At 48.4% G+C, this 14,315-nt stretch overlaps 1 protein-coding gene across 5 annotated transcripts in view; it reads right to left on the bottom strand.

Moving 5' to 3' along the window:
* The window catches only part of PTPRG (protein tyrosine phosphatase receptor type G), a 775,417-nt gene extending 770,223 nt beyond the window's left edge, over positions 1-5,194 (bottom strand). For all 5 annotated transcript variants that reach the window (XM_070359914.1, XM_070359913.1, XM_070359912.1 and 2 more), the window contains exon 1: positions 4,386-5,194. In XM_070359914.1, the coding sequence (XP_070216015.1) occupies positions 4,386-4,470 (85 nt within the window). In that variant the 5' untranslated portion in view covers positions 4,471-5,194. The remainder of the gene's footprint in view (positions 1-4,385) is intronic.
* Positions 5,195-14,315: the final 9,121 nt, after the last annotated feature.

Here is a 14,315-nt window from a genome sequence, read left to right on the forward strand (position 1 = left end):
GGGAGGGGAGGGAGATCAAGCACTTCTGAGATAACTTCAGATGCTGTGAATTTCTACCATACACTGATTTTTGAAATGTGACTCTATGAAAGATATACCCTAGGATTAAAGTGTTAATCACAATTTTTTTCAGTTTTGCAACTCAGAAAGCACACCCCTATTACCACTTTATCCTGCTTAGAAATGACACTGCTTATGTATTCAGGTTTTCTTTTTTAATTTTACCATAAAAGAAAATAGGAAAAGCAACAAAGCACCAGCAACACTTAATTTCTTTCTTCACCCTAGGTCTGGCTGATGTGTCCAGATTGTCCTTTTGGTCAAGAAGTTTCTAGGAAAATGAGGAGGAAGGGTAAGGAAGTAGGAGGAGATCCCTAATAGCAATTGCTCTGGGGCATCTTAAATGCTCTTTCATGAGAGGCGAGAAGCTTCATTTCAATTAGTGCACTGATATGTAACTGATTATACCACATAAACTTGGGAGTTTTTCAGAATAGAAATAGATGAAATCAGAAAGGGTTTTTGTTTTACTTTGCTGTGTTAAATCATCAGCATTCCCTGTACTGCCTCATGTAAACAACATTATCTTTTACTCTGTGAAAATGGGTCCACAATTAAGGGGAGTTGCCCAGAGCTTCACAATTGGTTAGTCCTTTTTCTCATTTCAGCCAGCCTTCCCAATAACCCTTCTGCCTCCACCAAGAGCAACTTCCCTACTTCTTTCTGTCATGTCTATTTGTACTAATATTCTAACTTCATCAACTCTGTGACATGAACACTGTTTAGAAGGAAACAAAAGAGTTTATTCCATCACGGCATCAAAGGGATCCAGTTTCAAGACTGGACAAAGACCCTTCATTTTCAAACAAGACACTTTGGAAAAGGAGTTAGAGGTGTGTGACTTCTCACTCCATCCCTCAAGAGTAAGACTGCTGACTTATATTACATATGCAAGTTTCTAATACGGCCATGAAGGATGGCCACCAGGACCAAAGCATGTAGATGCAAATATACCAAGAGCCAGCTCAGAGGGAGACTCTAGAGACATCAATCACAGGTCCTCCGATTTTGACACATCCAAGGTACACAGCAGAGCTTATCCATCTAAAACATTTCCAATATCAGCCTCCTAGATGTAATTATCCTACAAAACATACCAGAATCATAGAGAAGAATTTCTCTCAGAGGGTGGAAAGAGAAATCACCTTAAAGGAAATTTTTTGTAAGTTTCTTTTGAAAGCTGAAGAATATAAAATACACAAAATGTTAACCCTTTCAAGTAACAATATATATGCTGTAAGATGAACAAATTCCCAATGATTAGAGATATATACCAAATGCCTAAATGAACTATGGATAAGATTTGAAATAATGGGGTATTGGGGAGGTGGGTAATGGAAGAGCAAAAATTGAGTTGTAATTGTTAGAGCTGGACAGGATTCTCAAGGGCCCCTTAAGTTTCTCCATTTTCGTAAAATTTTCTATATGAGTATTTTTTTTAAGATGTCAGAAAACAAGATACTATGCACTACATCATGTAGATAACGCTTATGCTCTGCAAAGTGGAAAACATCACTTGAAACACTAATGGTGATGTGGATCCCACAGCTGCCACACCGTTGAGAGACTAAAAGCCACTGTTTCCCATCTTCTGGAGAAAAATTCACGCCAGGACGATGCTTCCAAAACCTTTTCAAATTACAGCTACCCTGTATCCTGAACAGGAGCTGAGAACAAAATGTTATCAGAGAAGTTGGCGCGATTCTGAGAGGGAACACAAAATAACAAGGGATTTTGGTTAAGATGTCACAAGGAGGACCCTAACTCAAACCAGAAGCATCTTTATCCCTGGTACCAACCAGACAAATACTTTCCAGGTTTGAGGGGGGCGTCCCAAAGCGAACTCAGGTCCCCACCGCTGCTGGGCGGTTTAGAGCCCCCCAGGAGCACCAGGATGGAGCTGAGACAGCGTCTCCGCTCCCAGGCGCATTTGCAGCTGCCAGCCGAGCGCCCCAGCCCCATTCCCACCGCGGCCCCAACCGCACCGAGGCAGCCGAGTCCGACGGGCGGAGGTGGCGGGAGCCTGACAAGTGGCTCGGGGGCGCCCCCTGAGGTCCAGCGGCGTCGCGGCACTTTCGGAAAACCCAAAGCCGACGTCTCCGGCTCTGACATTTTAACTTTGGTTGCAAAGCCTGCCGCTGCACCCTCTCCGGCGGCACTCTTCCAAACCACAACCCTCCTTCCCCGGGCACCGCTGCCCTTTCCCTTTTAGACCCTTTGGCTCCCGGACTACGGAATGGGCTCTTTGTTTACCTCGCAGAGAGGGTAGGCATAGGAAATGTGGAAGATGAAAACTGTCCCAGCTCGAAACAGGCGGCATCACTGGCGGTCCCATTTTGGATTTTAGGCTTCCTCAGACATCAAGAAAAAGAAAAATCCCGGCTGGCCCACTGACTGTACGCCCGAGTGTAAAGTGAACGCCAGAAGTGGAATCAGAAATTCCTTGTATTTCGCAAGGCTGCTAGACTGCTCTCTGGCTGCTTCCCACTGCCCCCATTTAAGCGTGACCCTTACAAAGCTAAACCCCAATGTGTGTGTGCCTGAGCTCACTCTGCCGGCAAGTCCACGGCAAAGAAGAGTCTAGAAGGGGCAGGTGGTTAACACAAATAATGAGGAGTGGTAGAGGGAGTGTTTAGGAGTAAATGTCAAAACTGCCTCCAGCCCCCGGTGGAGGCAGGAGCCTGGTGGACAAACCCAGGCCTCGGGTCGAGTGTGGATACATGTCCTGGCTCTGCATCCGAGCTGGGATTCAGGACTGTGGCAGGAGTTCTGTGCGGTTCCAGGGACAGGAGGATGCGCAGAGGGAAAAGCGGGGTGCCGAAGAAAAGACCATGCTTTGCCTCTCTGTCCCTCGAGGCACCCACTTGCCTGCAAAGGGGACCCTCGCTGCCAATCCCTAAGAGCAAGCAAGAGCGCCAGCACCCTGCTCCAGGGCGCACGACGCAGCTGGGGGACCCGTTGCACCAAAATCTGCGCTCGGGCCACCAGGGGACAGGCGGCTGTGACCAGGGAGAGCACGTTCCTTTTTTCTGGATAACCCCCACTTCCGAATATCCAGGAGCTGGTGGATGAAAAGGCAGAAAAACGGGGGATTCCCTGTCCTTAGGAGAGCAAAAGATTTAAAATGAATGGTACCCTTCTTCCCACCCTTTCCCCGACTAGGAGAGGGGACGTGGCCTCCACCAGGGGAGGGGGTCGGACAGATTCAGAGCTCGGGGCTGCAGCCCGGCATAAAGGGGGCTGCAAGAGGGAAGAAGGAGGTAGCTGGCCTCTGCCCTCCCCTAGCAGAAAGAAGAAGGAGGGTCGGCCGATGGAGGGCTGGAAGTGGAGGATCGCCGAGCCGCACACCCTGCGTGTGGTGATTTATTATCTTCGTCAGTGGTCAACAGTGTTACTGTCTTAACCTGACCAGAAGGGTGCGGGTGTGGGTCCGCCAGCTGCTAACAGCCTGCAAAAAGGCAAAGACGCAGGTAGGCAGGGCTCGAGACAGAAAAAAATCCGCCCGGGAGTGAACAGCAACACAGCCGCCGACCCGCCCCCCCACCCCCTCCACTCCCCTACCCGAGCAGCCCAGCCAAGCAAAGGGGGCCGCGGGCCCGGGATGGGGGAGTCATGGATCTCCCTAAACCTCCTGCTCCCTGCTCTCCCACCGCGCCCAGGTCCCCGAGCCAGGAAGGTTCTCTCGCGCCGGCACCGAAGCGCAGCCCGCGCCCCAGCCCCAAGCTGAGGTCGTCCCTGACCCCCGAGACCCAAACGGAGGTTGCTCCCGACATCCCCAATCCTCCACGGCCAGCCTCGAGCTTCCACTCCACGAACATCAGCCCCTCGAAAGAGTCGCGGAGCAACAAATCCAATCCCCCCTTCTGAGCTCCTTCAATCCTCGCCTGAGCGGGGAACGCACCCAGGGCCCCCACAAAGGCACAGAGGCATCCCACACAAACCCACAGAGGCATCCTCCCCATGGCCCCACTGTCCCCAACAGCCTCAGAGCTCTAGCTCTCCTGCACAGCGGCGGAGCAGCGGAACGAGTCTTCTCCCGACTCCGGCTCCCCCAGGCCCCCAAAGCAGAGCGAGAAATAGACCCCTGCGCCTCCCGTTCCTCTCCCCGGCCAGCTCTTTGCTTCCACCCTCCCCAACCAAAAGCCTCCCTAAATTACGCCGCCAGAGTCAGCGGAGCGGATCCTTCTCTCCTCCCCGGGTGCTCGACCCCCACTTAACCCTCTCCGGGGTCCCCGGGACGGGCGCCTGAGCTCCATGCCCCGGCGGCAACTCCGCTTCCCCCTCGCGCTGGCCAGGGCCGCGTCCCCTCGGCGGTCAGCACTCACCGGGGAAGCACACGACATAATGGAGCACGGAACTGGTGATTTTCAGGAACAAAATCCACCAACACGGTTCCAGTAACCTCCGCATGTCCGAAAACGCACATCGAAAAGAGGAAGGCAGGGGGGGTAAACTTGTTGAATAAGTTCTTGCCTCGGTGTGAGCCTCCGCTAAGCCCCGGCTCTTCGCCTGCTCGCCTGCTTTACGGGGCCCCCGCGCTCGGCGGCCCGAGTCCCCCTCTGGAATCTGGGAAGCCGCCGAGCGCCCCCCGGAAAATCTCAAAAAGTGGCCGAGAACGCGGAGCCACGCTGGGGACGATCCTCGGCGGAGAAGGGCTGCTTTATGTTCAAAAAGGAGCGAGTCGAGCGGGTAGGGCGAGGAGTCGGCGGGCGGCGGCGATGCCCGGAGCCCCGGGCAGGCAGAGACCGCCGGCGGCGGCGGCGGCGAGTAGCCGAAGATCCCCAACTTGAGTCGGCAGCGGAGCCCGAGAGCCGGCGGGCGGCGGCGGGGCTGAGCGCGGCGCGGCGTCTCCGGGCTTCAGGCAGGCAGCTCCTTCCAGGGCCCCGGGAAGGAAGGAGGCATGTTTGCAAGCGGGGAAGGGGAGGGTAGAGGCGGGGGGAGAGCGAAGAGCCCCCAAAATAGAACAGCCGGAGGAAACCGAGGAAAACACAAAGGATCTCAGAGGGGCGCAGGGACGAGGGCGCCTTCAGTCCATGCTCCTGAAAGTTGTGGCTCTGGCGCGAGCTGGGGAGGATCGGGGAGCGCGGGGCTGGAAACTAGCCATGCCTCCATACAGGAAGTAACATGTGAGCATGGATCCTGGCAGAGACTTTAAAGCCGGCGAGCGAGCGAGCAGGGGACGCGCGGCGGCGGTGGCGGCGCGCGAGCAGTGGGCGCGCGGCGACCGCGGGGACGCGCAGCCGGGCTGCCGGTCGCGGGTGCGCGCGCCTCGAGCTCTTAAAGCTGCAGCGCGGGGCTCCCGCCTCGGGCGTCCCACAACTAGGTTCTTCCCGCGCGCTGCTGAGCCGGCCGGGGCAGTTTCGGGACTGGGGACCCGCTCTGGTCGGGTCTCGGAAAGAGGGAGGAGGGCGACTGCTTTCGCGGGCCGGCTAGTCTTTGCCTGTTTCCCGTCTTTCGAGCTCTTAAAGACGCCACTCTTTGAGCGGGCTTGGCTCGGTCTCCCCCCCGCCCCCCGTCTGCGTTGCTCGCGGATGGCGAGACTCGGGGGCACCCCGGCTCGGGTTTGAGGAGAGGAAGGGGCGGCCGGCTGCGTTTATAGGGCGGCAGGGTTTCATGGTGGGTTTCTTCGCCCTGGCAGCGCCACGGCGGGGCGCGCCCTGCTCGCGCCCCCAGACCGACGAATTCCCCCGCCAGGAAACAAAGCCGAGCGGCCTTTGCACTCCGGCTCCGCTTTGCGATTTAATTTTTTTTTTTTCCTTTTCGGGCTTCCATTGGCCTTGTTCCCGGCTGGGGAGGGGTGGGGGAGGGGAGGAATACCGATCCTAGGCTTGCAAGATTCAGCCCTTTCGAGTCCCACGCCCCCTTTCCCCACGGCACGGCTGATCAGTGGCCGAGATTTCCCAACTCGCCGCTCCACGGGAGGAGGGAAGGTTCCCGCACTCCAGCCTGGTGGCGGGGAGGACGCAGGAAGTGCGCCTCTTACCCCTGGCTGGGTGAAAGCTGCGCCCCGGGGCTGGACCGATTTCCCGGCAGCTACGCGGGGAGCGGCAACCTCTTTAGCAATCGTGGAGAGGCGTCCGAGGGAAATGGGAGGACAGGGCTTATCTGTAATGAGTTTTGTCCCTTAGTTCGTGGAGAGAAAGATCTTTATCGCTTAGACGTCTAAGCGCCCTATTTTCCCCTCTTAACGCCGGTGCTAAAAGTGGGGGAGGCGGGCTTTTGATTAAACGTGTAACTGAGCCAAAGTAATTAGCCATTTGTAATTTTTGCCTAATTTTTCTGCCTCTGTTTAAACGCCATCTAGACTTGTTTTTAACTTGCCCCTGCTGCTTCATCCCACCCCGCAGGTCCCCCACCCACCCAAACAGCCCAACCGGATGCTAGGTTTTCAAATGTACAGATGTTCGAGAGCCTCCCGCAAGATGTTATTAGGGAAACACTTTCACACCCACACTTCCAGAAGAAAAACGTTTGAAAAGTTGCATTTGGGATTAAGAACTAATAAAAGCCAGGAAGTTCCCGGGGAGGGCCCGCGCTCTATCTTTAGCAAAACGGGGGTGAACACTCTCCCCCAGGATGGAGAATGAGTCGTTTGTTTGCTTTGGCATTTGGTCCTTCCTGGTTTTGTTCGAATCCGACTCCCCCATAAATGCTCGGAGGGGGTCAGTTTTCTTGGGAGTGTTGTATTTAAGGGATGTCCATTGGTCAGTAGGAGCTTTCAGAGAGGTGCATAGGACCCCTGCGTGCCTGACTAGCTCGTTAAAAACTGAATGATAAAATGGGGAAATCTCTGGAATTTGAATCAGGACAGAACACCTGAATAGACATACCCAAGTGACTTTCCTCTGCAAAATAACATAATAAAAACTGCCCGTTGTGGAATGCTTACCATCTACCAAGTACTGTGCTAAATTTTTTAAATTGTTCATTCTATAAATTCATCGAGCAATTATTGAGGAAGGGAAGGGGCCACTGGGGACACAGCCATGAACAACAAGAGGAGGCCTATGACCTGTGTGGACCTTCCAAAGTAAGGATTCACTCCCTCACAACCCTACAACAGTTCTTACCGCAGTAAGAATTATTCTCCCCATTGTAGACAAGGAACCTTGACAGGGGAGTAAAATAACAGATCCCCAGCTGCTGCTGCTGCTGCGGCTAAGTGTCCGATTCTGTGCGACCCCATAGAGGGCAGCCCACCAGGCTCCCCCGTCCCTGGGATTCTCCAGGCAAGAACACTGGAGTGAGTTGCCATTTCCTTCTCCAGTGCATGACAGTGAAAAGTGAAAGTGAAGTCGCTCAGTCGTGTCTGACTGTTAGCCACCCCAGGGACTTCGGCCTAAAAAACAGGCCCCTCCGTCCATGGGCTTTTCCAGGCAAGAGTACTGGAGTGGGTCACCATTGACTTCTTGGGATCCCCAGCTAGTGAGAAGCAAAGCTAAGATATTCAGGTCTGTCTGCCTCCATAGATGTGAAAAGGCAAAGAAATGATAGTTTGAGAAGACACTGAAATGTGGGATGAGGAGAAATGACTTCGGAGTAGGGAAAACCTCCCATGGGTTTGGAGAGTGAATTACCACTACCCTTACAATATAGAAGGCCCACAATCAAATTAACATTTAATTAGGTGAGGGCTGATGACTGTGGTGGCCCTAGGCTGAAGTATACCAGAAAGTGCTCTTGGAAGCACCAGCCCACAACCCAGGCCCCATCAGTTTCCATAATAAAATAGAATGTTACAGGCATACCACATGAGAAGCCTTTTCATTCATTCTACAACCGACTACAGAACAGTTCATACACACCAGATACTCTATCAAGTGTTAGCGGCACAAAATGACAGGCAGTGGACCTGACAGTACTCTCCCCTGCTGATTACAACCCCCTCCCCCAGGTGATGATAGGGGCTGCATCACACAGTGCTCCAGGACGATTGGTGTGAAGGAGCCTGTGAGCGCCAACAAAGGTGTGAACAGCCCTGGGAGTGCTTATCTACCCCATGTGAAAATGAGGCTGCAGAGAGAAGGTGCTGGTTTGGGTAATGAAGTATTCCCAAATTTGGTGGCTTAAAACAATCTAGTATCCGTTTATTATCTCACAGCTCTGTAGATCGGAAGCTGGGCCACAGCGTAACTGGGTGCCTCTGTTCCAGGTCTCCCTAGGCTGAAATCAAGATGTTAGGGGTTCTCTTCTGGAGCTCAGGATCCTCTTCGAAACTCATTCACATTATTGACAGATTTCAGTTTCTTGCTTTCATTTTATGACTTGAGTTGTTTAGAAGTATGTCTCAGCTAGAAGCTGCATTCCAGTCCCAGCCACATGGCCCCCTAACAATGTAACATCTTACCTATTTAAAACCAACAGGACAATAAAGAAAAGACAGCGTCTTTAATAAGTGGTGCTGGGAAAACTAGACAGCTGCATGTAAAAGAATGAAATTAGAACACTCCCTAACACCAAACACAAAAATAAACTCAAAATGGATCAAATACCTGAATGTAAAACACTATATATAAACCTCCTACAGGAAAACATAGGCAGGATACCCTTTGACATAAATCGCAGCAAAATATTTTTTGACCCACCTCCTAGAGAAATTAAAAACAAAAATAATCAAATGGGGCCTAATTAAACTTTAAAGCTTTTGTACAGTAAAGGAAACCATAAACAAAATGAGAAGACAACCCTCATAATGGGAGAAAATATTTGCAAATGAAGCAACTGATAAAGGATTAATCTCCAAAACGTACAAACAGCTCATGCAGCTCAATATCAAAAAAGCAAACAACCCAATCAAAAAATGAGTCAAAGACCTAAATAGACATTTCTTCAAAGATGTCAGATGACCAACAAACACGTGAAAAGATGATCAACAAAATACATCAAAAGATGCTCAACTCATCAATTTGCATTAGAAATGGAAATCAAAACTACAATGAGGTATCATCTCACACCTGTCAGAACTACTTAAAAAATCTACAAACAATAAATGCTGGAAAGGGTGTGGAGAAAAAGGAACCCTCTTGCACTGTTGGTGAAAATGTAAATTGATACAGCCACTACTGAGAACCGTATGGAGGTTCCTTAAAAAAATTAAAAATAGAATTAGTATTTGTTGCTGTTGTTGTTCAGGCGTGTCAAACTCTTTGCGACCCCCTGGACTACAGCACATCAGGCTCCTCTGTCCTTCACTGTTTCCCAGTTTGCTCAGATTCATGTCCATTGAGTAGGTGATGCCATCTAGCCATCTCATCCTCTGCTGCCCCTTTCTCCTTTTGGCTTCAATCTTTCCCAGCATGAGGGTCTTTTCCAATGAGTCATCTCTTCCCATCCGGTGGCCAAAGTATTAAAGAACTACCATATGACCCAGCAATCCACCACAGGGCATATACCCAGAGAAAACCATAATTCCAAAAGACACATGAACCCAATGTTCACTGTAGCACTATTTACAACAGCCAGGACATGGAAGCAACCTAAATGTCCACCAAGAGAGGAATAGATAAAGACGTTATGGTACATATATACAATGGAATGTTACTGAGACATCAAAAGGAATGAAACTGGGTCATCTGTAGAGACATGAATGGACCTAGAAGCTGTTATACAAAGTGAAGTAAGTCAGAAAGAGGAAAACAAATATTGTATATTAACACATATATGTGCAATTTAGAAAAATGGTATAGACGATCTTATTATAAAGCAGAAATAGAGACACAGATGTAGAGAACAAATGTATGGACACCAAGGGTTTGGGGGGAGGCAATGAATTGGGAGACCAGATGTGATATGTATACATTATTGATTTTGTTGTTGTTTAGTCGCTAAGTCCAACTCTTGAAACCTCATGAACTCTTGCTGGCCGGACTTCTCTGTCTGTGGGATTTCCCAGCTAAGAATACGGGAGAGGGTTGTCATTTCCTTCTCCAGGGGATCTTTCCAACCCAGGGAATGAACCTGAGTCTTCTGTATTGGCAGGCAGATTCTTTACCACTGATAACCAGGGAAGCCACACTATTGATACGATGTATCAAATAGATAACTGATGAGAACCTACTGTATAGCTCAGGGAATCCTACTGTATGCTCGTGGTAACTCAAATGGAAAGGAAATCCAGAAAACAGGGGATATATGTATATGTATAGCTGATGCATTTTGCTGTATGGTAAAACTAATACAACATTGCAAAGCAACCATAGTCCAGTAAAAATTAATTTAAAAAATAAATAAAAATAAAACCAACAAGAGAATCTCCCTCCAGTTTGCTGTGAAGGAATTTTGGGGATGACAATTCCAACACTTTGGCATATGATGTAACCTAATTAAGGGCTGACTATCCTTTCACATTCACAGGTCTCACCCATATAAGAAGAGGATTATATACCAGGGGTAAGAATCTTGAGGATCACCTTAGAATTCTTCCTATCATAGTGCTGTTGATCTCTTTGAGTATTGCATCTTCAGTCACTAAGTTATGTCCAACTCTTTGCGACCCCACAGACTATAACCTTTCAAGCTCCTCTGTCCATGGGATTTTCCAGGCAAGCATACTGGAGTGGGTTCCCATTTCCTCCTCCAAGGTATCCTCCTGACCCAGGGATCGAATGCTCATCTCTTATGTCTTCTACATTGGCAGCTGGATTCTTTACCACCGGAGCACTTGGAAAGCCCCTGTTTTGAGTACAGACTGATAGTGAAAGGCAACAGCTCCCAAGCCAGTCTCTTTGGGTTCTGATACTTACATCTGCTTGAATATGGGCAACTTAACCACTTAACTTTTCATCATTGAGTGCCTCAGTTTCCTCATGTGTCAACAGGGAATAATAACTACACCCACACTTAAATCGAGAAGATTAGAAGGAGTTAAACAGAACAAAGTAATTTGAGCAGTGCCAGGTTCCTAATAAGCAATTAATAAACATAAACTATTACTGTTATCTTCTTAACAAGCTTTAGAAATAAGGAGTGAACATGTTATTTTTTTACCTGCTCAGCTCCCATTTCTTTTCTTCTAAGAAATGCATTCCAGCTTCCTTTGTGCTAATCTCCCAGATGGTCTTGGGAAGCCTAACCCCTTCTTCCCCCCATCTCTACCCTCTGCCTCTCCGCCTCACTGGCTCACCTCACCTGTCCCAGCTTGACTGTTTGGACCATCTCAACCTTCTGGCTTGACTGACTTAGATATGGCTACGTGTTTCTACCTGGTCCAATGAAAGTCAAATTTCCTCCTGGGTTTATCCAACCTGGATGAACTTCAGCCTCGAGAAGCAAGGAGGCTTGAGAAGAACCTGCTTGGGTGAAGCTGACACACAGAGGAAAGTGGGGTGGGGTGTGGGAATACTAGGAGCCAACAAACCTCTGATGTCATCACTTGTGTCTTTGGGTTAATCTTACTGAAACCCAGGTCAGATGCTGGACTTTTCAGTTTCTTAAGCTGCTAAATTCCTTTGTTTCTTTTTACCACTTTAATTTGGGTTTTTATTCAATTGGAACTAAAAACTTGAAACCTGAGACCTATGGGAAAAGATCAGTGAAATATCCACATTTTATATTTTTTTAATAAATAAAGAAGCATGACCTCTTAGAATTAAGTAATTTACCTGAGGTGATTAAGATAATAAACAACAGAAGACTCGAGCTTCTGACACCCAACCTACAGTAGCAATCATGTCTTTCTTGTGTAAAAAAAATCAGTCCAAAATTTAGTCACTTGAAACAATAGCCATTCTGTTTGTTTCTGATTCTGTAGGCCAGTAATTTGGGCTGAGCTCAGCTAGGCAGCCCTGCTAGTTTTGTCTGAGGTCACACATGCAGCTATGGCACCAGCATCCAGAGGCTCAACTAGGTCTGCACAGGACAAGATAACCTCAGTCACATGCCTGCCAACTGGCGTTGGCTGTTGGCTGAGGCCTCTCAGATCTCAGCCAATGACTTCTCCAGTAACCTCTCTCAGACTTATTCACACAGAACTCTCGGGCCAGTAGGACAGAAGGTGGAAGCTGCAAGGCATCTTGAGATCTAGACTTAGCAGTGGCATTACATCACTTCCACAGCATTTTTAAAAAATATTTACTTATTTGGCTGTGCTGGGTCTTACTTGCGGTGTATGGAATCTAATTCCCTGACTAGGGATTGAACCTAGGCGCCCCGCATTGGGAGCACGGAGTCTTAGCCGCTGGACCACCAGGGAAGTCCCTTCCGGAGCATTTTGTTGGTTAAAGCAAGTCTAAAAGCCCAGATGCAGGGGAAGGTGGAAATAGGCCCTAGTCCTTGAGGGGAGTAGGCTTCCCAGGTGGCACAGTGGTCAAGAATCTGGCTGTCAATGCAGGAGACATAGGAGGTGGGGGTTTGATCCCTGAGTCGGGAAGATCCCCTGGAGAAGGGAATGACTACCCACTGCAGTATTCTTGCCTGGTAAATCCCATGGACAGAGGAGCCTGGTGGGCTACAGTCCATGGGGTCACAAAGAGTCGCACATGACTGACCAACAACAGATAGGCACAGAGGGAAAATGATGTGCAAACACATGGGAAGAAGTTGGCCGTGTGACTGGAGGGATGCATCTACAAGCTGAGGAACACCAAGGATTGATGGCAAATACCAGAAACTAGGAAGAGGTAAAAAAGATTTCCCCTCCATGTTTCAGAGGGAGCATGGCCCTGCCGACACTTTGATTTTGGACTCCAAGCCTCCTGAACTTTGAGACAATACATTTGTGTTGTTTTAAGCAACCCAATTTGTGGTGCTTTGTTACAGCAACTCTAAACAGAGCCCTTAAATGGTTTTCGTGTGTAGACAAATCACAGTTGTGACCGTATTTTCCACCTCACAAATGAATGTTTGCAAAACTGTACAGAAAACCTATTCTAGTCATTCTGACTTTGCATTTTGAGGCGATGTTTTATTTTAGGAGAAAAGAAATTTAGACAGCATAACTGCTTATTCTGAAAAAACTGACAAAGAAAAACCTCAAAGTCCTCTAATAATAATGATATCCATTATTACATAAAACTCTATATCCAGCTGCCTAAACAGAATAAACAAGTAGTGGGGCTAGTTTAATATACTATTTCAGAAGTCAGATTCAATACTAACAGCAAACATGACTGATGAGGCTCTTTTTTTTAATGAGTAGGAAGCCTAAAACAAGTCAGTTGGAGCCAAGAAAGGAAGTTATCGATTTGACACTGCTTGCAAAGTCAAGACTCTGGGTTAGACTGAGTGTATGGGCTCCATGCACTCATGTAGTGACGCCTCCATGCACCGGCTTAAGGTCTCATGGTTCTGCTTTCCCTTACTTTGATTTCCTTGACTGGCTCCTGTGACTCCTGTTCTCAAAAAAGGATCTTCCCCAGTGTCCATATTGATTCCCCTGGATATATTTTGATATCCCTCTCTTGAGTCCTATAACTGCCTGGACCAAAGTACTGGACTTGACCAGCCTGGTGATGGAGGCAGGACTCCCTTTTGATTTCCATCACATTAGAAGAACAAAGAAAAGAAACTTCTTGACAACAGTCTTTTCAGATTGGAAAGATTATTATCCCTATTTTAAGGGAACAATGGGAATAATTATAGATGAAAAGTAAAGGGTGGAGAGGTTAGGTACTTTGATGTGAGGCTAACAAGGAGCTGGGGATTAAAGCAGTTCGGTCACTGGAGTAACTTAGGCTCAGACATAAGTCCTGAAACCTACTTACCAGACCTAAATGCTAAAGGAGTCAGAGCCAAAAATCATAATAACATGACTCAAAAACATCATAGTTCCAGAGTAATCAGAGATGGTGATAACAATTCATGAACAAGAAGCCTCATCACAGTATTTCCAGGTAAAGAGTAGAAAAAAATTAATGTTCAACTGTGGAGGGGCGTCAATTAAATAATTATTTCCCTGTTTAGTGGAATATTATGCTGTTATTCACAATAAGACTTCCCTGGTGGCTCAGAGGTTAAAGCATCTGCCTGCAATGCAGGAGACCTGGGTTTGATCCCTGGGTCGGGAAGATCCCCTGGAGAAGAAAATAGCAACCCACTCCAGTATTCTTCCCTGGAGAATCCCATGGATGGAGGAGCCTGGTGGGCTACAGTCCACGGGGTCACAAAGAGTTGGACACAACTGAGCGACTTAACGAACTAACTAATTCACAATAATGCTTTGACATTGAATGTGTTAAACACTAAAATATTTTTCATACAGCTGTAAAAATCTTTTCCACAATTTCAGAAAAAAATATGAAATAATGTGAAAGCCGTGG

The sequence above is a fragment of the Bos mutus genome, chromosome 22 (genome assembly GCF_027580195.1).
Source record: "Bos mutus isolate GX-2022 chromosome 22, NWIPB_WYAK_1.1, whole genome shotgun sequence".
NCBI lineage: Eukaryota > Metazoa > Chordata > Mammalia > Artiodactyla > Bovidae > Bos > Bos mutus.